This window comes from Grampus griseus (assembly GCF_964374135.1).
Source record: "Grampus griseus genome assembly, chromosome: 7".
Classification (NCBI taxonomy): Eukaryota; Metazoa; Chordata; class Mammalia; order Artiodactyla; family Delphinidae; genus Grampus; species Grampus griseus.
Genome location: NC_139001.1, coordinates 7,542,604 through 7,569,818, shown reverse-complemented (window position 1 = coordinate 7,569,818; position 27,215 = coordinate 7,542,604). Strand labels below are relative to the sequence as shown.

Here is a 27,215-nt window from a genome sequence, read left to right as displayed (position 1 = left end):
GTAACCCTCAAGGTCACAAAAAAATACCACATTTGTCATAGGTTTCCAAGAGGAGAGTTGCTAAGCTACTTCACAGGTACGCTGAACATCTTTTCCTTTTCCCTCCCCCATACCTCCTTATAGCACTGTCTCTGCACATCCGCCTTTCTCTGATTTCCATTGTCATGGAAGCAAACTGGGGCAGCCAAGTCTCATGCTGAAAGGAGCCCTCCCTGCCTGCCCGTGCAGCTGCACCTGCAGCTCTCCTCAGCCACCTGGCTGAGCCACCGGGCTGAGCCCCCCACCAGGCTAGGCCTTCCCTGGCCTCTACTGCCATTTGGGCTTTTCTCTGATGCCAAGGAGGTGGGCGGTGAGGATTGAGGGCTTTCCTTCTGGTCAGGCTGCTTGGGTTGTTGGGTGGGACTGTGTGTTTTTAAGCCCTCAAGCTGTCCCAATTAGAGGATTATGAACCCTATGCAGACACACAGAATCTTTCTCTGCTGAGGTTTGGAGAGAGCAAGGAAGAGTACAAGGAGGGTAGAGACCCAAACAGGCCCGGGGCTGGCAGGGGGCTTCTGGGGCCCGAGCCACGATGTGAGAGTGTCCCTTCCTGCAGCCCAAACAACTACCCAAGGATGACCCAAGACAGACAATTCTAGGCCACCAGGAACTCTCGAAACTAAATACTTTGCAACTCTCAAAGACCTTATAAAAGAGAGTTCCCTTGGTTGGTTTAACACAGGGCTACATTAAGCAAACAGCATTTTTTCCTTCTTGTTAAATTTCCTTTGTATAGCTTTGCCGTTCCCTTTACTCATCTTTTTGCGATGGACTGCAATCGTGTCCATTCTAGGAACCTCCTAGGGCTGCAGCAATCCAGTGTGACTTGGGATCCTTCAGTTGTTTTTTTCCAAATTCTCTCTGAGCATATGGTGACATGATTTGACCAGTGAGAGAGGATGGGGAAAATTAGCATTTTTGTTTTCTCTGTACCTCTCTCTCTCTGCCATGTATATACCTTTGTCAGAATTCCCTGGCACGATCTATGTCTTTTCTGCCACTCTGGGTATTTGTCCATCCACCGATTCCCATCCCAGTGGGAAGACTGCTCTTTGGCCCCTAAGACTAACCTTTCTAAGTTGATGGCTCAGCTATTTAGTTTTTAAACCCAAGGAGGGCTGTCCCTTTCCAAGACCTTGAGGAGTGCTAGAAGCTGGTGGTATTCAGGCCAGTCCCATTTGATGAGCAGGTCCACTCAGTTCCTGGCAAGTGCTGCCTGCCGGTGGGCTGCACCAGCCTCTAGGGCATGTTCAGATACTTAAAGTAGCAAATGCCTCTGCCATAAGCACCCTCCCTTGGGTGGCTGGAAGTCAGAGCCCAGGCCCCGGCCACAGAGGCCTGAGATACTCTGAGGGAGGTTCGCCCATGCAGGAAATGGGCCACAGGATTGCGTGTTGGCTCTAAGCCTGAAGAAAGGTGCCCATGGCTGGCACCTCCTGCAGCTGCCTGGCGGGTGGCCAGAACGTGCTTGGCTCTCTCGCTTTTGGCTGTGCTCTCTGTGGGGAAGTGGTTCTGATCTGTCTTCACTGCCACTCCCCAGCTCTCTGGGGCATTGTGGCTTTCTCTTGGTGCTTGGGCAGGAAGCCTCCAGAGCCTGAGGGGGTTGCTGTGCTTGATGACAAAGGCCATCAGTGGATGGAAATCACTTAGATATAAATCACTTTATTTATTGAAGAGGAATTGAACACGATTACTCTCCCTTCTGAGCACACTTCTCCAAAGGTGGGCACTCAGGTGGGCAGAGACCTCACAGAGTGACCAGAGCAGGTGCCCAGCTCATGCCCGTTGAGTCAAGCAAAAAGCAAGTGGCCAACTTACGCAGCTGCTCTGAAAACCCACCCCAGCAAAGCCTAGCTGAGATGCAGAGCACACAGCACGCACTGACTGCAAGCTGCCCCTGCCAGCCCCACATGACCCCACGACCCAAGGACGTGCCAGGGGCTGCTGGGCCAGGCTCCAAGGTTGAGGATGAGTGAGACACGGTGTCTGCCTTCCAAGGCCAGGAGTGGGCCGGTGTGGCAGAGGACGTGGCTCGTTTCCTGGCATCGATGAGGACCTCGCTGCCATCACCCTGGAACTGAAGGGCTGTGGGGAGCGCTCAGAAGCAGGGCCCACCAAGCCAGCAGCACTGCGCTCTCTGGGCAGCATTCCTGTCTTGGGTGTCCTCTCGATGGTGTCTCCCTCAGTGGTGGGCCAGCTGTGATCTTCTCTAAACACCTTCGTGTGTGAGCTCTCTGGAACTTCACAGAAGGAATGGCTCTTGTTTTAATTTATGGACGTATTTTTTGCTTTAATGGTGTCCGCTGGACATCATGCAGCACTTTTAAATAATTTAGGATTATTCACAATGTTTATATGGTGATACAAAAGCATTTTCCTTAGGCTGTACTGCGCTCTGCGGCTTTGCCTCTGCTCTAAATACTCCCACGGTGCCGTGTGCTTTCACTCGACTTTACTGAGGCCCTGCCCCAACTGTCTTTGTGTCCACCTTTACAGTCAGGGCCCGTTGTCACTTCTCTACTGCTGTCCAGGAGACACCAGGAGCACCCTCTCAGCCTGGCTGTGAGCACGAGGCGCCATGGGGGTATGGCGCCGGCCAGGAAGCCGAGTCTAGTAGTCAGAACTGTCCATCGAGAAGAGGAAAGGGTCTGAGCGGGGAGCGCAGGCGGGACTTCCCTGAGAGTCACACTCGACTCCTGGCTCCGGCACCTGTGTTGGCCCCCAAGGCCTGGTCTGTTGGTTGTTTCCTGGTTTTGCCCCATGTATCAGACTCAAGATTGAGCATGTGGTTGAGTTTTAGATAAGTGAGATGGTGGTGTACTTTTTAAATCAACTTGAACTGAATTGTTTAGTGCGTCTGTCATGTTGGGAAATTCTTCCTTAGTGCTAACAGCCCTCTGGTTTCATCTCAGTCTGTTTCCTCTCATTAATTAGTCCTCAGTGCAGATGAAAGACCAGTTAGCTGGTCGCCATCTTCTGTGTCGTAAATATTCCAGGAAACAGTCAGATCTTCAGTGTTCCGCTGTCGAAGCTGAAGGAAGCCTTCACGCCTCGCGGCTTTCTCCTGGTGTGTTCTCCAGCTGTCAGGCTCATCAGACCTAACTCTTACGCGGCCTGTGCGACCGTTCGCCTCCTCAGAAACGCCAGTACTTTGCTGTGTGTCCTGTGAGGCAGGCTCCACCTTAGGCTTCATGACCCATGAACTCCTTGCAATAGAATGGGGGAGGTTTTGTGGGTAGAGTGTGTGAAGGAATGCGTGGAAAACCGCTTTCCTCAGATCCTCTGAGGGATCCGTCGCCCAAAGTGCTGAGAACATTGCTGTGGGAACTCAGTAAATAAATGCCGAAGCAAAGAGCCAGTGTGTGACTAAGAAAATTCTCATGGGGCGGTAGGGGAGTGTTTATGTTTATGTGTTTATCTCCTGACTCCCTAGGCCCAAGGGCTGGGACAGTATCTGTGTCCCAGCCCCTAGCACAATATCTGGAATGCTGCAGATGCCCAGCAAGTGCTGAGTGAATGTCTCCAGGGCGCTGGCTGCATTCGCTCTGTGTTCTAGCATCCTTCAGTATTCTAATGACACCAGACTCTTGTCACCTTAAGGTTTTTGTAATAATAATTACTAATACTTACGGAATGCTTAACGACATGCCGGGCCCTGAGATGAGAGCTTTACGTAATGTGTCTCATTTAATCCTCCCCCTGAGGGGTGGGAAGTGGAGGTTAGGGAGGTTAGCCGTCCAGGTTACACAGGCCGTGTATGGTGGACACCCCCCCCCACCTTCCCTCTTGACTTCAACAAGCAAGAGCACAAGAGGTTGCTGCTGCCCACCCACAGGGAGAAGCCTGCCCTCCTGCGCGCCCTTCCCATCCAGGCCAGACCAGCTCTCCATAGAGGCCTGAGGCCAGCGCTGGTCCGAGCCCTGATAAAGCTGAGCTCATGCCGGGGAACCACAGGAATCTTCAGGAAGCCCTTATATATTCAGAGTTGCGTTACTTGCCAGATGGATCATTTCCCACTGCCAAACTTAGAAAGTGACCCCTCGGAAATTCCTCAGTGTGGAAGGAAGGGCCCTGAGGACGTCTGCCCACGTGCCTCGTGGGCAGGGGATGCATTTGCCCGTTGTTTCCTAGCCCAGATCTAGACACCTTTCCTCTGCTTGTCTAGCAAACTGTTGGACACCTGCTAGTGCCAGCTACTGGGCAATGAGAAAGATCCTACCCCCCCGCCCCGAAGCGCACAGCCCACAGAGGAAGACAGGTGTGTAAGGTAACATTCACAGGTGGTGACGAAGGCCATGGTGGAGGTGTGCGCCCAGTCTCTGCATGCAGTTGGCAGTGGACACCGCCCTGAGCTGTGCTCTGCCTGTGAGGTGAAACCAGCAGCCAAGTGTTTGTGTTGTTGCAGAATGACCAGATGGCAGTAATTCTGCAACACCCAAATGTGACCTGTGAGGAACTGGGCTTGAACTTCACAAAGATTTGCTGGGAAATGGACTGGCATAGACACCTCTAGCCAGGGAGCACGGTCTCTCTCTCCACAGTGGCTATGAGAGGACGGCCACAGCCAGGTGACCACACAGGGCCCTGCAGGGCACTGGGCAGGGCCTCCTCCCAGGTGGGGACAGCTGGGCTGAGGCCTCTGCCAGGAAGAGCAGTTCTCACCCTGAGGGAAGCCTGGGTGGAACGGGCTGGTCCTCCCAGTCATGATGGCTGCCCAGGCCTGGCCTGAGCCACCTATGACAAGGCTCCCAGAGGCCATTACTGACGCAGAAATCTGGTCAGCTTCCCAGGCGCCTAGAGAACTGTTTTAGAGCATCTCTAGGTCCTGGAAAAGCAGGGTTCCCTGGGCATCCCAGGCTGCCCTAAACGATGGACTTGGCCTGCAGAGCGGCAGCTCAGGAAAGTAGAACCGTGGACTCCATCCAGGCTTTGACATCCACTGGCCTTGCCGTCTGACTTACCACCAACCCAGCCTAATCCAGGTTGTTCTGGCCTTGGATCTAAGGTGGAGTTGAGGGCGGCACCTGGAAAGGGCTGAAGTCTTCACACAGCCTGTATATGAGAGCTTCCATCAGTCCAGAGATGCAGGGGTAGAGGTGGGGATGAAAACCAGCAGTCTCCTTGCTCGCCCCTGCCACCCCTCCCAGTGTGCTCGCCCCTGCCACCCCTCCCAGTGTGCTCTCCCCTGCCACCCCTCCCAGTGTGCTCGCCCCTGCCACCCCTCCCAGTGTGCTCGCCCCTGCCACCCCTCCCAGTGTGCTCGCCCCCCTTTCCAGTGTGCTCGCCCCTGCAACCCCTCCCAGTGTGCTCGCCCTCTCACCGGAGGGAGAGCCGGTGCGCCCTGGAGGTTGGCTGTGTGTGTGTCTAGGCAGGGACAGGACATGCTGGGGAAGCCCAGAGGCTCTGGATGGGAACAAATCCATTTAAACCACTCTGAACCTGGTTCATAAAACTGTGGGTCAATATTTTAAGAGTCACATAACTAACGAAGAGCTCTGCCAGACTCAACATACCGCATCCCAGTGGGTGATAAGACAAGCGCTAGTTCAATGGAAACAGCCCAGGAGAAGATTTTTTTTTTTTTTAATCTGCTACTTTTCATATTTAGAATGAGGTGGGCTGCTCTGGACAAGAGTATTCATTTATCAGGTGACCAACACATGAGCCCCAGCCATACTGTCACCCTGTGTTGGATCTAAGTGATGACTGTCTACAGGTAGGGAAGAATTTCGTTAGAGCAAATCAGCAGGTCCCATCAGGCTGGCAGAAGCTGACTTAGGTTCTGTCTCTTGAGTTCACATGCCTGCCTTCCAGCGGGGAACAGCTGAAGGGAAGCTGCAGGAACCCCACTCCTAGGCCCTTCTCCTGGGGGTCTCTGCTTCCACCCCCCAGAACAGTCCTCCTTCCCTCTTTTCTGTGGAGCACCAAGCAAATCATGTCTCTGAAGTGCCTCGTTCATTCCCCAAACAGGCATTTGACATTGCAGCTCTTGGCCTGTCTAACCCAGGTTGAACAGCACCTACACGTGCCCCTGGCCCTGGGACACAGAGGTGGACAAAGCCTGGTCCCCAGACAGGAAAACTGGCCTCAAAAGAGACGGTTGCAATCCAACAATGAGTTCTGGGGCTAGAATCAGCCCAGAGGACCATGGGCCAAGAAGGGTGATGCCTGAACTGCGCCTTGAAAACTCAGTTGTGACTGAGTGGAGGCAGGCTAGGGGTGGCAGGTGGAGGGAGCAGCCTGGAAGCCCCAGGGGGGTCCTAGGAAGTGTGGGTGCACGTCACCCAAGAGGAAGCCCAAAGAGAGATGCCAGTTTCCTCATGGCTGCGGGGGGAGCTGGGCTGAGGCCAGCAGCAGGTCAGTGAGACGTGCAGGGGCCGAGGGAGCTGCAACCTTTGATGCAAGAAGCCAACCCACCCTTAGCCCAGCCCCTCTGAGGGCCCTTTACACTGTCAGGGGCTGGGCAGTTCTAACAGTGTGGAACTCACCAGGGGAAACAAAAAGGACCAGAATTCTTTACCCAGCTCAGAGTTCAGTGAGGAAACACCCTCTTGAGGCAGACTAGAGAGTCTTGTGTGAGGCTTGCCGAGGTCTCGACAGCTCCTAGGGCAGGCTTCCAGACCAAGATGTCTAAGGGTCGAGATGGCCATGGCCCCGAGGACGACTCTCCCCGCCCTTCTGACCCACTGAGTGGCGTTCGCCAGAAAGAGGTCCACAGATGAAAGAGGCAGAACCTTCAAGTCTTTAGCCGGCGACAGGAGAACTAGAGCAGTAAAAGCAAATGTGCTCAGCCCCTGTGCTCATCCCAGGGGCAACACCGAGACACAGAAGGAGGCCAGAGCCCCAAAGGCAGATGGGAGGAAGCGTTCACATGGGGAGCTGGCGGTATAGGGATAAGTCCTATTCCTGTCCTCTTGTCCGCCAAGCCGGAGACAGGCAGAGGTAAACCGAGGGCTAAACATAAGACCTCCAGGGTTACAGAATGTCCCAGCCCGGCCAGGCCTGGAGGTGGGCTTGTGTGTTTGCAGGCCCAGTACGGCCAGCCGCAGACGTGGGGGCAGGGAGCCTTGGGGAAAGGCGCTGTCCCTCTGAGGTTGCTGGGCAGGTGGCAAGCTAGGTCGAGATGAGTGACCTCGGCTCCTCTGCTGCTGCAACCCTTGCTGAGGGCGGGAGGTGCCCTTGACAGTCAGGAAGGAAGGGCGGTAGTGACACAGCAGACCACCATGGGCGCCCGTCCCCCAGGTGCCAGCGTGGCCTCAGGGCAGGCCCTGTGTTGACCCCCCGCTGTCAGCAGAGCCCTTGGTTGGGTGCTGCTAAGGAGACCCTGCTGTCCAATCCTTAGAAAGCTTAAGGCAGGCGGCACAGGATCACCTGAGGAAGAGCAGTGGATGGGGCCCCTGGTGTCCTCGCTCTGTAAGCTTAGGGGAGTCACATGACCTCTCGGAGCCTCCCTTTGCTCGTATGAACAATGAGGGGTCTAAGACTTGTTGTGAGACTCAGAAGGGCCAACAGTGGCCAAGCACCTGGCATTGGGCCCGCACAGAGACCCCCAAAGGCATCTGCTCACCCGAGCCAGACTCAGGCCAGCTCCCCACTCCACAGCGAGGTGGACAGGGGCTGCACCCCCAGGCCCATTTCCTCCTCTGTGCAATGGAGGTGGCAGGATCCTCTCTCTCTCCCTCTCCCGCGGTTGTAATGAGGGTCACATGGCTACCATATGTGCAGACAACGTAAAGCACCATGGAAATGTTAGGAATTGGTCTTGCATGAACCAAGCAAAACATTGCAGATAAAAAACATACTTAGGAGTGCCTACTGAATGCCAGATACTGTTCCAGGCCCTGGGAATCAAGGTAAATGGAGCTAGCTGAGCCAGCCAGAGCCAAGTTGGTGGGGGACAGGTGGGATTGGTGGCCCATAAAGAGTCGGGGGTGGGGCTGGAGGGCAGCCTGGGACAGTAAAGGCATCGCAGGTGCAGGTGAGTGGAGACCCAGGTAAGCAGAAGCCAGAACACGGCTGCAGCGTGAGAGAGTAGGATTTGTGTCAGCTGGGAGCTGGGGGGCGTAATCAAGAAAGTATTTGACAGTGCAGTTCTTGGTCTCTGTCTGGGCCGAACAGAGCAGAGGGCTGCGGAGCATGGAGAGTCGGAAAACCCTCGCTGGGACCCGCAGCCCAGCCCCAGGGCCTCGAGCACTGAAGACTCGTCTTCAGCGACGACTGGCAGGTCTGCCTTGGGTCCAGGGGGAGAAGGAAGGACTGACATTTCCCAAAAGATTTTACAAGACATGTTGTCTTCAAGGAAGCCAATCCCACCCACGTGTGTGGCTAGAACTGTAGCCCACTCTTGGACCTTTTTCACAAAGCCAAAAAGGGCGTGTCAGGGTTACGAGGAGCCCCACAGGGGCCTTTGTAGTGACCGGAAGCACTTGCCCAGTCTGCCCAGGCAGTTTCCTAGGGTGGTTTCACAGCCAGGTCCCCCTGCCTGTGTGCGTCCTGCCTGCGCCTTCCACTTGGCCCATCTCTTCCCGGTGGCGTCGGCGCAGGTGCCCGCAGGAGGTCAGTGTGTCGGGGCTGGGGCCCCACCCCTCCTGCTCATTGCTGCAGCCTCCCCGGGGCCCCCCTAGTGCTGCAGGCCCCGATTGCACGTGTGCCCTGGACAGCCCCCCCACCCCCACCCCCAGTGGAACTCTGGGCCTCCCACAGAAATGCAGAATCCTGCAGGGCTTGCTGGAGGTGGAGTTGCTGTGCCGGGGCATGGTGGGGGGAGAACGTGGAAACGCAGGTTCCCTCTTTACGGCAGAGGGGCCACTACTGACCTAAAGAACTCGGATTCCCATTCTGCCCATTCCAGAAACCGCTTTTCTCCTGGACACATTACCCTTTCCTCCACTTGCACCAGGTAGGCCTGGCAGCCCCTCTCATCACAAGTTAGGGGTAGAGGACAGACTTCAGAGTCAGAAAGCCCAGTCTCCAGACCACGGCCCTGCCACACACTGGCTCTGTAATCTACATCGTCACCATCCTTGGCCTTTCAGACACTCAGTTTCCCAGTGGCAGATTAGGCCTGACACGCCCCTTGCCGTGCAAGGTTTTGTGAGGATTTGATGAAATCACGTGCCCAGCCTGAGACCAGCAGTGGTTCCTATTTCCCTGCAGCCTTTAGTGGTCGTACAGCTGGGGTGGCGGCCCTGCCCAAGGAGAGCTGCTCCCCAGCGGCAGTGAGGCCAAGACTGTCTTGGAGGTGAGCGAAACATGCTCTAAGGTGCAAAAGCAAAGGAGCTTGAGTTCCCAAGGACACGCGTCTCGTCCTCTCTCATCTAGCTGCCTTTTGTAGTGTGTGTGTGTGTGTGTGAGAGAGAGAGAGAGAGAGAGAGAGAGGGATGGAGAGAGAGAGAGAGAGAGAGAGAGAACCTGTGCGTTCCACAACACCCTTATCTCTCGAATATTCTCGTACCTAAAGCCTAGTTTCTAAATCACAATTGCTCTCTCCCAACGTCAGTGGTGACCCACCGTGCCGGCCCCCACTGCGCTTGCCCGGTCTCTGTCCATTATCCAGGGCTGCCGAACCGGCCCCCGCTTTGGGGCTGGGGCCTGAAAGGGACGCCAGCCAGGGAGTCCACCTAGGGCAGATGAGCCACTGAGGGCACCACAGCGGCTCCCAGAGGTGCCGGGGCTTCTGCGCGTCTTGGCTGTACCTCCTCTGGTCAGCGGTTCTAACTCCAGTTGGACAGCAGCTAGAGGTGGAGAAAGGCATGTGTGTCAACACTGTGGTGGAGCTAGCAAGCACTAATTACCCAGCTCTTCAAGGGCACACGGCACAAACTGCGACCTGGTTCTGCTTAGGGGGAGTTTTCTGCCACGAGCGCAGGTCTGCCCGGTGCCTCGGAGAGCAGAGCCCTGAACCTTGGGAAGGGAGCGAGGCTTCTCTAGCTTCTTGACGCTGACAAAGGGCTTTCTGCCTGTCAGCCCGGCTCCCGGCAGTCCCCTCCCCCCTCCCTACCGCAGCTACTGGGCCTCCCTTTGGCAGGGCCCGAGGGCCGCTCTGAACTGGAGCCTCTGGAGACGTCCTTTGAGGTAGAAAAACAAGCGGCTGAAACGTGCCTCCTCGCTGCAGCTGGGCCCCGCCCGCTGAACCTATAGAAAGGCCCTGGAGTGGATTCAGCCTCCCAGAAGAGGAAACCTGGCTCCGGCTTCACCCGCAGGTCCTGTTATGTCTGGCTCTAGAGGCCTTCTCCTCTGGGGTTTTCCACGCCTGTGAACTCGGCCCCATTCATTTCCCTGTGGTTTCATGGGAATGTCCAAAACGCTCAGCAGGTTGCAGTGAGCCCAGGAGGAGAGGGGTCAGCGCGAGGCCCGAGCGGCGGCCGGAGCACCCTCCACTCGGGCCTGCAGCGGGGTGCCCGCCGGCTGTGGATGGGCGCCCTTCCGTCAGTCTGCTGCATTTCCTTTGGTGCTCCCCCAACCTACCCACCCACCCGGGAGACTGCCTGCGGCTCCCTCCCTCCAGGCCGCCCCTTTCCGGCTCCGGCTCCGGGCTACCAGCTCCACCCTGGCCTGGGATAGAGCTGCACTGTGCTCTCTTCCCATCCCCAGCAGCTTCCACTTTAGCGCTCATCCGGCCGCTGACTTCCCATCTCACCGGCTCCTGGGCCCTTGCATTTTCCACCACACTACACTCAATTAGGGGCTGTGGGGAGAGCAGCGGAGGGCCCCTTGAGGGTGGCCAGTGCCTCCGCTCCCGCCGGCTGCTCAGCTGCAGAGAAGGGGCCACGCCCAGGCGCACAGCCCTTGTGAGAGGCCTAGCGGCTGCCTTCACAGCCAATGCGAAGCCCAAGGGCTCCTGGCCCACAGTGAGGATGTGCCCAAGTGGGGAAAATTTAGTCTTCAGAAGAAATGAATTTGAAACTGGCTGGGAGCAATTCTTATCAAATTTCCAAGTTAGCAGTTTTCACCGAGAGCTAATTGAACAATCTCTGTAAGCGGTCTAATTCCATTTGCAGGAGGTTCCCGCAGAGTTGTGAGGAGTGCCCTGGTGGCTGAGGGCAGAAGAGGCTGTTCTAAGTCTCTCAGTTGGTTTTGATCTTTGAAAATGGATGCATTTGCAGGTTTGGGCAGCAGCCGTGCCACTCTGCCCTGGCTGCCCGGCTCCCCAGTCACTTCCGAAGCCACGTTCTGAGTGTTCTGGGTATGGAAAGGTTGAGTGAGTTTCTCGTCTGGTTAGCCTGGTAAAATGGATCTGGAGACGGAACATCCTTGGAGGCTGAGCCACTCTGGCCAGGCAGGGTTGAGAGTGTAGGTGCAGAGGAGTGGAGAGGCCGCGGGCCGGGGCCCTGCCCGTCGGCACCACGCGGGGCCGAGACCCCGCGGCCGGTGCCAGCCTCCCCGTCGTCTCTGGGAGTTCTGTGGGAGCGCAGCATAGCCCGCTTGGCTTGGCCAGCCCAGCGCTGACCTCAGTCTGGACTGTGCCTGCCCCAACTGTGGGTCGGCCCACGGAGGCTGCCCTGTCCCTAGGCTGTATTCAAGGGGCCTCTCTTGACCTGACGGGTATGGGCCCTTCTCTTCTCTCCTGTGCCCAGTGGACTTGAGAAGACAGTTTTAGGGACAGGGCCTCGGGTGATGCTCCGCGGTTACCTGCATGCTCGTCACACGCGGTCTCCCCTGGGGTCCTTCTTCAGCAGAGGGAGGCCCACACAAGCCTCCTCCTCTCCACCCAAACCTCTTGGGCCAGCCTCCCCTGCTGGGAGCTCACAGCTGCGAGGATACATAGCCTCTTCCCTGGGTAGCCACTTCCTGCCGGACGGTTGTTTGGTCTGGTACTGACCCCCAGGTTCTTTCCCATTAGCTCCTTTGCCTCTGAAAACATAGTCAGATCTTTTGGAAACTTAAAACAGCAATCAGAAAACAGTACAGAGGCCCTTCTCACCCTCTCTTCAAACTATTACTTCTTTCACCAACAAACGTATTGAGAGGAGTCCCCACCGGACCGCCTCCCTCACCCTTGAATCTTTGGTCTTCGGAACCAACTTCCGCACCCTCAGGGCTGTGGCCACAGGCTCCTCCTTGCCGAGTCCAGTGGCCTCTCCAAGGCCCCCTCCTCAGCTCAGGGTCTGCACGGGGCACAGCTGCCCAGCTGGAGCTGGCTCCCTCTTAGGCCATGTGGGCTTCTGGGCCACCTCGTCACCCTCTGAGGTCCCTCCCCTCCGCTCCCAGAGCCTCACCTTGGCGTGCAGCTCCGAACTCGGGCCTGCCCTGGCCTTTCTTGCTGCCTCTGGCTGTGGCCTGCAAGCCCTCAGACTCGTCAGCTACCCCCCGACTGCGCAGGGCCTCTGGTCCCTGTGCCCCACTGCCACCGTGTGCTTCCCTTTCACGGCCGCCCTCATTCAGCAGCCTCCCCCAGCTCCCCCGCGCAGCCCACATCCTGGAGTCTGGCTCCCCAGGCCCCGGAGGCCCGTCCCGCCCTCGCCTCGTAGCCCTCCTTCCTCTTCCCTTGATTGCTAATTTTCCGAATGTGGCTGATGCATGTTTTTCCCTCGTCCACACCTTTGCTCTTTTATCCCTTTCATGTGAAGTGTTTCCCTCCTCTTGGCCGTCTCCTGAAATTGGTCTTAGATTTGTGGGTGTATCCCCCCGCCACGAGGCTGGGGGCTCCTGGAGGGCAGGCCAAGGCTTCCTGGTGGCAGCAGGGCCTGGGACATGGCAGAGGCAGCAGGGTGTCGAGGTCACACAAACTGGTGGCGAACCCAGCTGCTGGTTACGAGGTGCGGGACTTGGGCCTGATCACCTTTCCTTTCTGCACCTTAAGCTTCCCCACACATTAGAAAGGGGTGGAAGCACCTCCCAGGCTGCAGGAGGATTTAATGGGCCACACCTAGGCTGTCGCCTGCCCTCTGTCGCAGGTGCTTGTCTCTTCCCTCTCTCCCTGCACCCACCCACAGCAGCAGCTCCGAAAAGGTTTCAGGCTGAGTGAGTGAACAAACCAACGAATGGCTGGAGGGGGGCTGGGTAAAATGACAAGTGCCACCAGCTTGCTGTGAGTGGGGACAGGTGCTCTGTAGACTCGGGGGATGGGCAAAGAACAGGGGAAGGCTGTAGCTTCCTTCTCAGTGCTTGGGAATGATGTCAGCTTCCTAGGCAGAGCTTTATGTTTTCAACAACCTCTAGCAGCAAGTGTTAGAGGTCAGAAGTATATGTGTGAGGGCTGTGTGCCCACGCAGAAAAGAGGCCTTGGGGCAGGAACCCAGCCCTTTCAACTTCTGAGTGTGCACCATCCTGGGAGTCCTTCATCGTGCACAGATGTATTGAGCGTCTACACTGTGCCAGGCCTCGCACTGGGCCCAGGGTAGATGGCACTGGGTGGGGAGGGGAGATACAGCCTACGATCGAAGGGGTGATCACAGCAGTGTGGGCTAAGTGCTGTGATGGGATAGGAACGGGCCGCCCAGGAGGCACATAGGAGCCAGGTGGGCCCCTCATGCTGCCTCCCCAGAGGAAGGGAAAAAGAGATGGGGGGAGAATGGTGTAGGATTCCAGGCTAAGGGAACAGCAGTGCAAATGGACAGAAGCAAGAAAGAGCCCCAAGAATTCAATATGGGGACTTCCCTGGTGGTCCAGTGGTTAAGAATCCGCCTTCCAATGCAGGGGACGAAGGTTTGATTCCTGGTCGGGGAACTAAGATCCCATATGCCGTGGGGCAACTAAACCTGCGCGCTCAGGAGCCCACACGCCACAACTAGAGAGAAGCCCGCAGGCCGCAATGAAAAAGATCCTGTGGGCTGCAGCTAAGGCCCTATGCAGCCAAACAAATAATAAATAAATAAATATATTTTTTAAAAGAATTCAATATGACTGGAGTGTGAGGGTTAGGGGGGCAGCGAGAAGGGAGAGGTGACCCGAGCACATGACAAGAGGTGGCCTGGAAAACCGTGTTTTACCAGGAGGTGGAACTGTCCTGAGGACAGTGGTCGCCCCTGAAGGGCTTCAGGCAGGAGAGGGGCGTGACCATCCAGATTTGCCTTTGAGAGAGAAAGCATCTCTCTGGGTGTGAAGACTGAAACAGCAGGGAGTGGCTAGAAATAGGGACGCCAGTTGCTAAGAGATGGAGGCCTGGACCGAGGTGGTGGCATCATGGCGGGAAGCGTCTAGGACCTTGCTGTATTCAGCCCAAACCCTAGGGTCGGGGCACCCAGGCCAGTCACTGGCACAGTATGCGTAATAATAATGTAATATTTATTTAAGACCAGGCACTTGTCTATCGTATGCCCATTTTTTTCAGGTAAATAAATTGAGATTCAGAGAGGTTAAGAAATTTACCTGAATTCACACAGCTAACGAGTGGTAGAGCTGGGACTCAAGGCGAGCTGCTGAGCTGGTAACCACTAACCTCCTCCTCTCCAGTTGCCCGGGCTGTGCACTTGCATCAGGAAAGGAGGGGGGTCAGGACAGGTGAGGAGCATACGCCTCACCATAGGACACGCCCAGCCGCCCAACCAGAGGGCCTCCTGTGGCCACAGACACACCCAGTTTCTTCATGGACAAGGGTGGGCAGCCTTCCTCCGAAGAGGCAGACATTTTAGCCCATTTCTCTTTTAGCCACTGCCTCACCCCTGTCAGGTAGAGCGGCCTTTCCCAAACATCATCCTTTAAGATGTGACACAAACAGTTTCAACCATCAGTGAGCAGTAAGCGCCGCATCCCAGTAGCTCCTTCTCACCAAATCCTGATGCATGTTAGCATCTTAAAGGCAAAGGGATGTCCTATAATAAAAAATCCCATGAATTAAGGCCCTAGCATTTCATATATATCTATACTTTTTTGTTAAGTAAGTAACGTCAACACAGTCTGGCATATACCATTCTAGACAAGGCATCTCTGCTGCGTGAGGAGCGTGTGTACTTGTGTGTAGCTTGCCTGTGGTCTTTACCTGCCGTCTGCCGTAGCAGGTGAGGGACTGTGAGGCCTCTAGGCTTGCTCACCTCCTCCCTGGGATGAGAAGCCTTCCCTCCAGCACCTGGAGGCCCAGAGCACAGGTAGGTGGGGTGCTGCGGAGTTAGTGCTGCCGAGCTTGCGTCCTGGCACGGCCCCCTGGCTAGACCTTCATCTGTCTGTCACAGCAGAGCCGGCCCAGCCCTCCAGGGTCATGGGGCCCCTGGTGGCACTGAGCTCCAGATGCTCAGCAGATGCCAGGCCTGAGACCAAGGCCCCGGCTCTGAGGATTTGGCTTGCGGTTCTGGAGGGTGATCCTGGCTGGTGGCCATTCCTGAGCCCTATTTAGAGCAGTTGTCAGGCAGTTGCTGAGATCCAGCGCCCGCCCCCCTCCCCTGCGGAGGGGAGTGAGCTCATGCCTGTGCCGCGCTGGGGCGGGAGCTGGGTTATGATCAGGGCAGGTACCCAGACCAGGGAGCAAGTCTGAGGCCAGGGCAGTGTGCAGGGCTCCATCCCGGCTTGGGTTTCACACCCCAGTCGGTATGTGCAGTTTGCTCTCAGAGGACATCCTAACCACCCAGGACAGCTTGGAGCATCTCTGAGCTCTGGCTACGGGCCTGGGCATGCAGCTCTGCCCCTCAGAGGCAGGAGGAGATCAGGGTGAAGGGGTGCTTGCTGACCGGTCAGCTGTGGGACCACCTCCTCTAATCAGCCTGCCTTCCCTCAGAGCACTGTTCACTCTCCCTGACTGAGCAAAGCCTTCAGCCCCAGAGCTGGCTTTGGCCAAGGAAAAACACACTGAATGGGAGCCCAGAGACCCCTGGACCTAAGGCCGCAGGGCTGCAGTTTATAAAGTAAGGCTCCTTCCTGCCCAGAAGTTGCTGGGTTCTAAGCTGCTCCTGCCACGTCCCAGGTCCTGCGGCAGGAAGATGCTGGGCGCCCCCTGCTGGCCCGTCCGGGAACTGACCCGTGAGGAGGACCTATGGAGCCCCGTAGGAGCGGGCCCCTTTGCTGGCCCAGATGAGAGCAGCGACACCCACCTACCCCCGCCCCAGTACTGGCCAGCCCGGCTCCCCTTCCGGATGCCCGGCCCCATTTCTGACGGTGAATCCTGAACTCATTGCAATCTGGCTGCTGATCGCTTGCCTTTCCCTTGGCCTTCCTGTTGCCACACTGCGTGGGGGGACCTGCGCCATCGTTGCTGCACCCTCCCAGGCACCCCAGGGCTGGATGGGCTCGGGCTCCAGGCGCTGCTCTGCTTTCTCCCGCCCACAGGCTTGCACTTCCTCCCTGCCCCGCCCCCCACCTGGGGGTGTAAGAAGGACTTTGCGGACAGGTTGTGGGGAGACGGTCCCTGCAGCTATCCTAGGACACTAATGAGCTGTGGCAGCACCGAGGGATCGGGCTCACTGCTGTGCCACCTCCCTGTTAGGTGACACTGATGTTTTTCTGGGAGGTATGGGCTGTATCTCTGAACTGTCTTGGAGGGAGGCTGCCCTCTTAACTCCGGCCTCTTGTCCTGAGGGGCGGGCTGAGACACTCACGGATGTGGAGCCCCCAGAGGTACAAAGGGGCCTGTCCAAGGTCAGCCCCTGCGACCAAAGCTTCGCAAGACTTTCAAGGTAACAGGAGCGCACTTGTTTTTCTCTCGCCAGCCTCAGGTGACTCGTGGGACCGTACTGGGGGTCTCTGGAGAAGCAGCTTGACGGAGGACTGTTATCACTGCCTGGGGCTTCGGGTATCAGTTCCACCCTGCTGTCCCTTCCCTGGGTTCTCCGCCTTATATGAGATCCTGAGGCGGGAGAGCCCCTGCAGGAAATAGGAGCTAGAGCACAGCTCATTAGGAGGCTCCCTGAACATTCAGTTCCTTTGACCCAAGGGGTGGGGGTGAGGTTAGAGAGGGCGGGGCACAGGCCGGAGCCCCCGCCCCTCCAGCCCTGCGCTGCTGCTTGCCCTGCCCTAGCCTGAGCTCACACAACCCTCCTATGGGGCCATGCTGTCCCCTGCTGGCCACGCTTGCAAAACGCAGCCCAGGGTCAGCCCCAAGGTTACAGGTGCTCCCTCCTCGCCCAAGCCTGAAGCTGAACTGGACCGCAGGGCTCCAAGGAGCAGCCTGTGTGCCCCCGGCCCACAGTGATTCTGGGACTGCATGGGGAGACAAGTCTGGAACCGCCCGGCACAGTCACGTGTGCTGAGTAGGCAACAAATGAATGGCTGAATTGTGCATCTGAAGCGTTTACGTGATGATGTTCTGCAGGGTCTGACCAACAGCAGGCAGACATCAAGTCAGACATCAATCTAGCAGGACTTGAGACTCCTCTTGAGTTGACAGGATCTAAATATGAAAACCGAATGTGAAGAGTCAGATGGTGCTAGACTGTGACACAGGTGGCCCTAGACAGGCTGACCCTCGTTGCCAGGTATCTAATCAGGCAGTAAGTGCCCAGGAGGGATGGAGATGCCCTTCAGGGAAGACATGCAAAGGTCAAAGGAGGGTGACAAATGGCAGGGATGGAAATCACAGGGCACCACGCGACTTGCAGGATCTTAGCTCCCCAAGGACCAGGGATTGAACCAAAGCCATCGGCAGTGAAAGTGCGGAGTCCTAACCACTGGACCGCCAGGGAATTCCCAGCACCTCCCGTGTCTTGAGGCTGACGTCACGCCAGGCACAGGGTCTGCCCTTGAAACATGTTTTACTCCTGCTGGTTTGCACAACCACTCTGTGAAGCACGTGCTATTATTATCCCTGTTCTACGTTCAAGAAAATAGAACAGAAAAGGTCGGTAACTTGTGCAGGGTTCTACAGCAAGAACATGCTGGAGCGAGGATGTAGGCCTCGCTCAGGAGGTTTGGTGGTCGGGTTCCAGCGCATGAACTCGAGGGGTTTTAGCAGGAAGTGATATGCTCAAGGACAGGTTTTGGGGTGGGAGGCCGGATGGCCGCTTAAAAGACTATTGCTGCAACCCAGCGGGGAATGAAGAAACTCATTCTACACACAGGCCTCCTGCATGGCGGAAGGGCCACTGAGACCTGACCCTTGCAGTCCTTCACCCAAGCCCTTCCCCATGGTGGGTGGTAGGCTGGGGGTCGGCCCACCACGGTGCCCACACAGGAGGAGCTAGGAGTGCAGGCCATGGGTGGGCCTCCTCCCGAGGTCCAGGCCAGGTCCTGATGGTGCCTGCCCTGGGGCATTCCACAGCCCTTCTTCCTCACAAGGTGGGCTTTGCAGGGAGACAGATATGCTCTGGGCGACAGCCCGGCAGACCAGAGCCACCCCTCAGCGTAGAGGCCTAGCCTGGGGAAGGCGGGGCTCTGCCCACTCACGCTCTTGTCCCCCCACTGGCTGTTTCTTCCCAAGAGCTTGGGGAGGGCACGAGGCTAACCCCAAGCACTGCCCACACCTCCAGAAGGGGACGTTCATTTCGGGCCCCCAGCTGCTGCCAGGCCTGCCAGAGCTTCCTCCCTGACCTCTCCTGCCTCTGTGGGAGAAGCATGGGCTTGACATACAACCTAGAGCTTCAGGTTCAAGGCTGGGAAGAGGCTCCCCTAAGCTGGGGAAGGCCCCAAGAGTCTCCCCAAGGGAGGAGGCTTTCCCCACATAGGGCACCAGCCCACACCCACGCCCCTTCCTGGAGGCTTCAGCTCTCGTACACGTGCCCGATCCACTTGTCCTCTGTGGGCGCCCTGGGCAGGACAGCAGCACGTGGGCTTCCTGCCCCAGATCGGGGGGCTGAGGGTGTGCTGAGCTCAGCGCGGTGATGCGGCGTCCCCCTCTGCCTGGCTCCTGCGCTTTGGCGCACCTCTGCCCTCCCCCGTCAGTCCCTGCTGCTCCCTGTGACTCTTGGCCTGCTTTGGAGCCACCTCCATCCACACTCGTGGACCCTAATCACACTCGGGCGAAGCAGGCCTGGAGGGTTGACTCCTAGAAGGATGGCTCTGTGGTTTGAACTCCTCAGCAACGCCTTTGTCTTGTCCCAAAACGCACGGCTTTCCTCTTGCCCTCTGTGACTCTCCTGTTCATCCTCAGAGACACTCATCTTTCCAGGGGGGAAAAGAAGCCACGTACTCCTGGGAACGGGGGGCCCTGGGTCTGCGCGCCTGCCTCTATACGCCCCCGTGCAGAGTCCTCTGGCTTCTCATGGCCTGCCCGGGCATAGCGTTTTCTTACAGCTGGACGTGCCCCGCAGTGTTCTGGGAAGCTTAGTCATTCAGCAGAGATCTTTACTGAGCACCTTCTCTGGGTCAGGTGAGGTCCCAAGCACCAGGGCTACAGGGGGGAATAAGACAGGCACCATCCCTGCTGTCCAGGATCCCCATCTAGTAGGAGACCCAGCGCGCGAGCTAACACATCAGCAGGGAAGAGTACAGACTGGTTAGTGCCGTGAGGGGCATGAGCCGAGGAATGAGGGGGAAGCGACTTGCAGGAACAAAGTAGGTTGGATGCCCGGGGTGGGGGGCAGCTTGAAGCTGACACAAGGATGCAAGAGAGCCAGCTAGCAGAGAAGCAGGAAAGAACAACCCCCGCGGTCCCTCCCCACTGCAGGCTCGTGGAAGAGTTCATGCTCTTGGCCAACATGGCCGTGGCCCGCAAGATCCACTGCGCCTTCCCCGAGCGAGCCCTGCTACGGCGGCACCCCCCACCCCAGACCAAGATGCTCAATGACCTGGTGGAATTCTGTGACCAGATGGGGCTGCCCATGGACTTCAGCTCCGCAGGGGCCCTCAATGTGAGTGCTGGGAGCACAGGGGCCGGGGAGGCCCTGCTTAGGGAAGGAGGAGGAAGGCCTGGGAGCCGGGCTCAGCAGCCTCTGCATCCCACCAGGGTCCGTTACCCTTTAGCCAGATCCCCACCCCCACCCCAAGGGAGAGGGGAGGGCCTGGGAGGGAGCCCGGGAGACCGAGGGAGTCCCCTCAGGGCTCAGCTGTGGGCAGGGGTCCTGTGGCCAGGGATGGGCCGGGCTCGGACCCAGAGGCTTCTGTAGGGGCTGGGATTATTGGAAGCCAGAGGCTGTTCTTCACGGGAAGGGATATCAGATGCTCCCCACCTGGAACTGAGCAGCTCAGGAATCCATGGCCTTAGCTTGCACCGCACAGGAGGGAGACTGTCCCCATCTGTGCTCCAGGCCCGCCCAGGCCAGCCAGCTGGACATGGAAGGACTGACCTCAAGCCAGGACCCTCGAGGCAGACCCAGCGTGGGACACAGTCTGGGGGCTGCCGACCCCCCTGCACCCCACCCATGGCCATCTGAACAGGGCTGGGCCCCTCGGCTGACCTTTCCTCCCCAGGGCCAGATGATCAGTGGGTGATGGGGCCCCAGAGCCTCTCCCCAAGCCTGACTGCGTATCACATGGGTTCCTTCCAGAAAAGTCTGATGGAGACATTTGGAGATGACAAGTACTCACTGGCCCGGAAGGAGGTGCTCACCAACATGTGCTCCCGGCCCATGCAGGTAAGGAAGGGCCAGTCCTCCATCCTCCGCCTTCTCCTTGGAGCACCCATGCCTCCGTGGGCTCGGAGAACCTTAGGGGAGGTTTGGGGAGGGTGCCCCCCGGCAACACCCAGCACAGGAAGTCCCTGGGCTCCTGAGCTTGGCCTGCTGCCTCCTGCCCAGACTTGCCTGTGGGCTCAGTTAGAGGAGACATTTCAAGCCCCGCTGCCCTGCTGCCCCCCTGCCCCCCTGCATGGCCTCTGGGGCTCTGTTTCCTGGCGGCAGGTGGGGAGCCACGCCAGGGCACGTCCCAAGACTCCAGGGCCTGGACCCCACACACCAGACCAGCTCGGGCAAGGGAATGGGGCCTGGTCAGCAACTCATGGTCAGGTGGGGACCCTGGAGGGGAAAGAGAACGTTGGTCTCCCAGAGCAGCCTGCACAGGGGCTGGTCCTTAGCCCCCACTGTGGCTTGTGGGCCCCGGGCAGAGAAATCTCCCTGTCGCAACCGGTCGGGAGAGGGGGAATTGAGGCCGTGAGGCTGTGTCTGCAGCTAGAGGACAGGCCGGCCGCCTGGGAGGCAGACGGTAGGCTTGCTCCTGGCAGCCAGTCGCAGCTCTCCGAGGCCGTGCTCCAGCCCCTGTGGGGCTGAGCATCTTGGGAAGCAGCCGCCCCCGTGGACTGTCAGGTCGGCGGGAGCTGTGGGTGCTAATGGGTCCAGCGGTGGGCCGCAGCCCGGCCTGGGAACAGTGATAGACCATCGTTCAGGGGCTCGGTCACTGGGCGGATTCAGTCTGTTTCCCAAGAACAAGATCGTCTCAGCTGGTCGCAACCGACTTGTTTTCTGAGACCTCACAGCTCTGCCAGGAATGGGACCGTCAGGTCCGTCTGGGTCTGGCGGCCGTTACCCTGCCCCCAGTCACCGATGTCTGTCCCGCACCAAGCACTGTAAAGCACCCCCCATGGAGGGGGGGGGGGCGTGTGTCTCTGGCCACTGGGCTTGACACCACACACAGGCCCGATGAAGCTGCCGTTCCCTGCCCTCAGCCTCTGGAAGCCATCCACCTCTAAGGCCAACCCAGCCCCGGAGGTCCAAGGAAAGGAGCCCAGTCACCCAGAGCCTGAAAAAGACCCGGCTTCTCCTGGCCTTGCCTGCCAGCAACCTCAGAGGCCAGCCTTTGCCTGCGGATCTGATGTGAGGGAGTGACCAGAGTGACCGTGGTGCCTGGTTCCCTGTCTGTGTCCCAGTTCTGGGCCCTCACCCATCCCACGCTGCCCAGAGGCGCCTTCGTCACCCAGGAAGGGAGCCGGGGCCCTCTGCCCTCCTCAGCCCAGCTCATCTGGGGAACTGGGCCACTTCTGAGAACAAGGTCCAAACATGGCTCACAGTGGAGGCTGCTCCCTCCTCCAGTGACTTACCCGAGATGTAACCCAGGGCCCAGTGGGAGCTGGAAGGGAAGCAGAGTTGGGTAGCCGAGCAGGGCACCGCCAGCTGCGTCCTAGATTCCAAGGCCGTCACGCACAGAGTAACCGGAGCCGGCTGTCCATTTGTGCGAACACACGGGAGGGTGTGAGGGTGAGCAAGCGGCAAGGGAGGGAGCGAGCGAACACACGAGAGTGTGACTTTGGCCCTGGCAGAGGAACCTGGTCACTTGCTCCCAGGCAGCCGCGGGTCCTGGATCCCCAGCCCTGAGAACTCGGGGAGCGCAGGGCAAGCGGCTTCAGGGCCCGTGGCCAAGGCTCTCAGCACAGCTGCAGCGCGGGCCAGGCTGTTTGCTGGGCCCCTAGAGAAGCTCAGCGTCTCTCCTTGGGCCACAGTCCTAACTCCTGCCCTGCAGGAGGGCCTTTTGAACTCAGAGCTCTGGGTCTCGGTCTCAGGACAGGTTGTCAGGGGCAGGAAGGGCTGAGACTGGGAGACTGGCCAACCACTGCCTCCCTTGGCTGGTGGGAGGTGGAGTATAGGGGGCACAGAGGTGCTGGGGTGCAGGCGTGGCCTTCAGCAGGGCAGGGATGAGGACTAGAGGGCAGGAGGCCGGCTAAGACCAAAGACTGGACCAGGGCCAGAGAGGAAGAGCCAGGCGCCCGTTTTGCTCTGGGTGGAGGGCATCCTGGACCTTCTCTCCTACCTCCCGCTCTGGCCACATGGTGGTGTTGGGCTTTGTGTCCTGGCGAAGTCCTGCAGCCGCCGGTCCGGCAGGCCCACGGGCTTTCTCTCCTGTTCCCCACTTCAGTGTAGCTCCCCCAGCCCTGTCCTGGGGAGGGGGCCAGCCAGAAACGATCCCTCCTCCTGGTTCCTGGCAGTAACAGCCGTTAAGACTCAGCAGTGACCGGCTGTGGAGGAGGATGAGTTCCAGCCCCTCCCCGCTGTCCTCTGACTTCAGCACAGGGTCTCCCCTCCCCTCCCCTCCCCGAGGGGTTTGGTGGCAGGTCCCCCAGGGCTCTGAGGGAGGAGTCCCTTCAGCATCTTAAGGGTTCCCAGCAAGAAACACACAGCCTCTCCCCCCGGCCCACTCCACTTCCGGTCATTGGCAGAGGGGCTCTGGGCAAGACCTGCCCTTGCCTTCAGCAGGAGAGGGGCAAGGGCACCCACGGCTCCGCCCAGTCTCATGGCAGCCCCAGGGGTTCCCTCACACAGAACAGCCCCTGACGTCCTCGGGCCTGCCCGGCTTTGCTCAGCTGCCCGCAGCTTGGCAGGTGGGTCCACGCCCCCAAGACTGCCCCTCGTGAGGCTCTGAGTCTCCCCGGCTCGCGGAGCACACCCAGCGCGCACCCAGCCTGGCCAGGCTCTGAGGTCCGCCCCACCTCCCCAGATGGCCTTGTACTTCTGCTCGGGGGTGCTGCAGGACCAGGCGCAGTTCCGCCACTACGCCCTCAATGTGCCGCTCTACACGCACTTCACCTCGCCCATCCGCCGCTTCGCTGACGTCCTGGTGCATCGCCTCCTGGCCACCACGCTGGGTAAGGGGTGCAGCACGGGGCGGTGCCAGCCTGGGCCCAGCTAAGGGCTACTCCCCCCACCCAGAGTGGGTGCCCGGCGGCCAGAGGCCACACTGCCATGACTGTGAAGGCCCCAAGGGGTGGGCAGCCCAAGCAGTAGGGGAGCCTGTGCCAGAACCTCCCCTGTGAGCGTGTGCTAGGGGCTCGAGGGCCCTCACCGTGGCAAGCCCCCCTTTCTCGGCCCTCCCAAGCTGGGCATCAGGGAGGCCCCAGCTCTGCGTGGGGCTCCCAGGCCCCATCTGACCCGGGCCAGGGGCACCATGCTGCCCAGAACCCCGCCAAGGACGGCACACACACAGCACCCGCCAGTGGGCCCCCGACCACTCTCTGCCCAGGCTACAGGGAGCTTTCAGATGTGGAGCCCGAGGCCCTGCAGAAGCAGGCTGACCACTGCAATGACCGCCGCATGGCTTCCAAGCGTGTGCAGGAGCTGAGCACCAGCCTGTTCTTTGCCATCCTGGTCAAGGTGAGGCCGCCAGCCTGTCGTCCCTCCCCTTCCCTCCACCCCACCTGCCCGCCAGGGCACCTGTTCACAGGGAGGGCTCCAGGGGTCCAGGGCCTTTGGTAGCTGGGGTGGGCCCTGGGGGGAGACTGCATCCCCTGGCCGAGCCTTGGCTGGAGCCCTGCCATGCAGGAGAGCGGCCCGCTGGAGTCGGAAGCCATGGTGATGGGCGTCCTGAGCCAAGCCTTCGACGTGCTGGTGCTGCGCTACGGGGTACAGAAGCGCATCTACTGTAATGTGAGTACTGGGGGCTGCCAGGGCCCAGGTTAGGGGTGTTCTGAGCAGGCAGAGGGAGCACCGAGCCGCGTCCACCTAGCACATTCCCTTCCCACCTGCCTGTCCCTGTTCCCACTGCTGGGTCTCCTCCCTGTTTCCCCAGCATCTGGGGAAACAGCCCTTGCCCCTCTCTCAGCTGCGGGTTGTGCTGGCACCACGCTCACCCGATGGGTCCTGCCGAGACAGCCAGCCGCGCCTGCCTGGGATCAGGGATCCAGGCCAAGGGTCAGGCCTCTTTCCCAAGGACTTGAGCAACCAGAGATCAGGTCCCTCCATAACCAGTATAGGAAGTGGGGTAGGCAGGCTTTGGGAGGTTTTTTAAAGGAACATAGGGGAAGGAAAGACCAGAGAGAATGGGCCGTGGCCACTCTGGAAGCTGTGTCCCCTGAGAAGCAGGACGAGGCTAGCCCTTGCCCTGGTCCTGCCCCGGGGGCTGCTTCATTCGAGGTTCTTTCCAAGGGTACTTGGTGCCAGTCTAATGCCACCTGAGGGACCTGTTCCAGCTGACATTGTGCTTAGTGAGTCACCACCTGGCCCCTGACCTTGGCTTTGAATTTCCCAACACCCAGAGGACCTTGGGGAGTGCAGAACGCGGCACATAGCATGCAATAAACGTGGTATGAATGAAGTGGATTAGAGCAGGAGAGACAGAATGGAGTCAGCAGGAATCAAGTCGGGCTCTCGTCCTGAAGCTCACTGAACAGCATGGAGTTCAGGTCTAGATCGCCTCTGCTCACAACCCAGCCCTCAGTCTGTGCTAACAGACCCAGGGCCGGGAGGGGCGGCAGCCCTCCAGCCTCAGGTGCCCGGTCCACCTCGACCCTACAGGGATGGTCCCTGATGAGGCCGGACAGACCCACCACCTGCCCCGAATAACACGTGGCGCCCCCGGTGCCCCCCTCAGTGAAGGCCCCTCCATGAAGGTGGCCTCTCAAGGCCGCCCAGAAGCTGGCCCGAGGCCAGAGGCAAGGGTGCGGGCCACCCCCGTCAAAGGTCGAGCAGCCACTGGCAGGCAGCAGGGCAGGGAGCTCCCTTGAGGCCAGTCAGAGGCGGGCCAAGGCGAGGGGCTGCTTCCAAGCACTGGTGGCCTTGCAGGGTCAGAGATTAAGAGGCGGCGCCTAGAGCCCGGGTCCTGAGATGCAGGTGTGTGCACCCCCAGGCGCTGCCCCTGCAGTCATACCGTTTCCAGAAGGTGGGCAAGAAGCCGGAGCTCACGCTCGTCTGGGAGCCTGAGGACGCGGAGCAGGGGCCGGCGCAGCAGGTCAGACCCGGGGGTGGGGCAGCTTTTCCGGAGCGCCACTGGGTCCCCGTCCACCCCACTCTTGGCGAGCCCCCTCCGGCCTCCTGGGCGCGCTCCCCGGGCCTCCCCTCTTGGGCTCCCGGCTGCGATTTCCGGCTCTACCCAGCGAGGCCGGCAGCCCTGTCACCACTCCTTGGGCCTAGCCTCCTGGCAGCACCTTCCTTCCCCGGAATCATCCACCCTGGGGAGAGGCAGCGGCCTCTGCCTACCTCCCTAAAGCAGGGCCCTTAACTTCGGGTGTCCTTTTGAGAATCTGATGAACACCGTAGACCTCCGACCCAAGGAAACAGCTTTTTACCTACGACACGCTTCAAAGAGCAGACCCGGACCCCAGTGGTTTCTCCCTGGCGCTGAGCGGCCCCAGCAGGCATTGCCCACAGCAGCGCGTGCCTCCTCTGCTTCGCACCGGGACCCCACGGCCTCAGCCCTGAACAAGCTCCGCTTACAGATGAGCCAGTGGAGGCCTAGGGAGGCAGAGCGAGGGGCCCCGGGGCCCGGCTGGGTGGGCAGCCCCCTGGGCCGCCCCCTCACCGGCACCCGCGTCCCCTGCTGGGCTCTGCTCTGCCTCAGGTCGTCAGCATCTTCAGCCTGGTGGAGGTGGTGCTGCGGGCAGAGGCCACGGCCCTCAAGTACAGCGCCATCCTGAAGCGACCCGGCACCGAGGGCCTCCTAGACTGGCAGGACGAGCAGGGCGGCGGGGACCTCGCGGAGGAACAGGACTGAAGCCGCCAGCCGGCCCACCCCTCCCCCACTCCCGTTAGGAATAGGAACTTCGGGCACCAACGGGGATTCTTAATTTGGTTTTTAACAACTCAGGGTTTTGTTTTTATTTTTTCATTCTATTTTATTTTTGCAGCTTGGTTTTCAAACTGGAGGGGGAGGGTGGGGTTGGATGGAAGGCTGCGGGCTGGCCGGTGCTCAGCAGCGCAGAGCTAGACCTGGTCCTCCTGGGAGGCCAGCGCCCCTTCTGCCAGGTTACCCACTGCCCTCCCGTGCCCAGAAAACCAGGGGTTTTCAGTAAATCAGAGTCATGGAATAAAATCAAGTGTGAGTGCTGCCTGGTGTGTGGGGCACCGGGGTGGCCAGGGTAGTGGGGTGCCCCTTGGACCCAGGACGGGGGACCTGGCCCGGGCTCCACCCGTCACAGCTGAGCTGGGGTTACCACCCTTGGGAGCCTTTCCGGCAGTTCCAGGATGATTCACAGAGCTGGCCGCGTGGCAGATCGATGCCAGCGCCTCATTCTGGCTGATTAGAAACGGAATTAGTATGCAAGGCGGCAGGCTCACCCGTCACCGCGCCGCATGTAGCTGTGTCCATCCCCACCCCAGCACTTCCTCTCTGCCGGCTGCCGCCCCCCGTGGCCCCAGGACGGGGGCTTGGGCCCTGTGCCGCCCACCCCCACTTACAAGGCCGGAGCTCTGGGTGGCCCTGTCCACCTTCCTTAGTGGGGGCCAGCACCCCAGCATCTCCTGTCCCGATCCTGTGCCCTGGCAGCAGCAAGGGAACCTGGGGGCAGAGCGAGGCCTGGCCCTGCCCGAGGGGAGGGGCCCCCAGACCGGCCTTCCTGACCAGAGAGGGGCAGGTGTGCTCCTGGTGGCCCTGGCCTGGCCCAGTCGACTGCGGGCTATCTGCCTGAGCACCAAATGATCCTTGGGGACCCCGGGGCAGAGGTGGGAGGCCATCGCACTCGGCTCTCTCCCCGGCTGGTTTGACCTAAGCCTGTGCTTCTAGTTTCCCCAGCAGACTAG

The 27,215-nt window shown here is 59.3% G+C and overlaps 1 protein-coding gene across 4 annotated transcripts in view; it reads left to right on the top strand.

Annotated features, from left to right (window-relative positions):
* The window catches only part of DIS3L2 (DIS3 like 3'-5' exoribonuclease 2), a 374,067-nt gene extending 347,565 nt beyond the window's left edge, over positions 1-26,502 (top strand). Inside the window, exons 15-21 of one of the 4 annotated variants that reach the window (XM_082658674.1) lie at positions 19,508-19,691; positions 20,328-20,414; positions 23,203-23,350; positions 23,725-23,855; positions 24,024-24,128; positions 25,327-25,428; positions 26,038-26,502. In XM_082658674.1, the coding sequence (XP_082514800.1) occupies positions 19,508-19,691; positions 20,328-20,414; positions 23,203-23,350; positions 23,725-23,855; positions 24,024-24,128; positions 25,327-25,428; positions 26,038-26,190 (910 nt within the window). In that variant the 3' untranslated portion in view covers positions 26,191-26,502. Of the gene's footprint in view, positions 1-4,204; positions 4,294-19,507; positions 19,692-20,327; positions 20,415-23,202; positions 23,351-23,621; positions 23,856-24,023; positions 24,129-25,262; positions 25,429-26,037 lie in introns of those variants that run through there. The other 3 variants (XM_082658675.1, XM_082658676.1, XM_082658677.1) reach the window with 3 other exon arrangements.
* Positions 26,503-27,215: the final 713 nt, after the last annotated feature.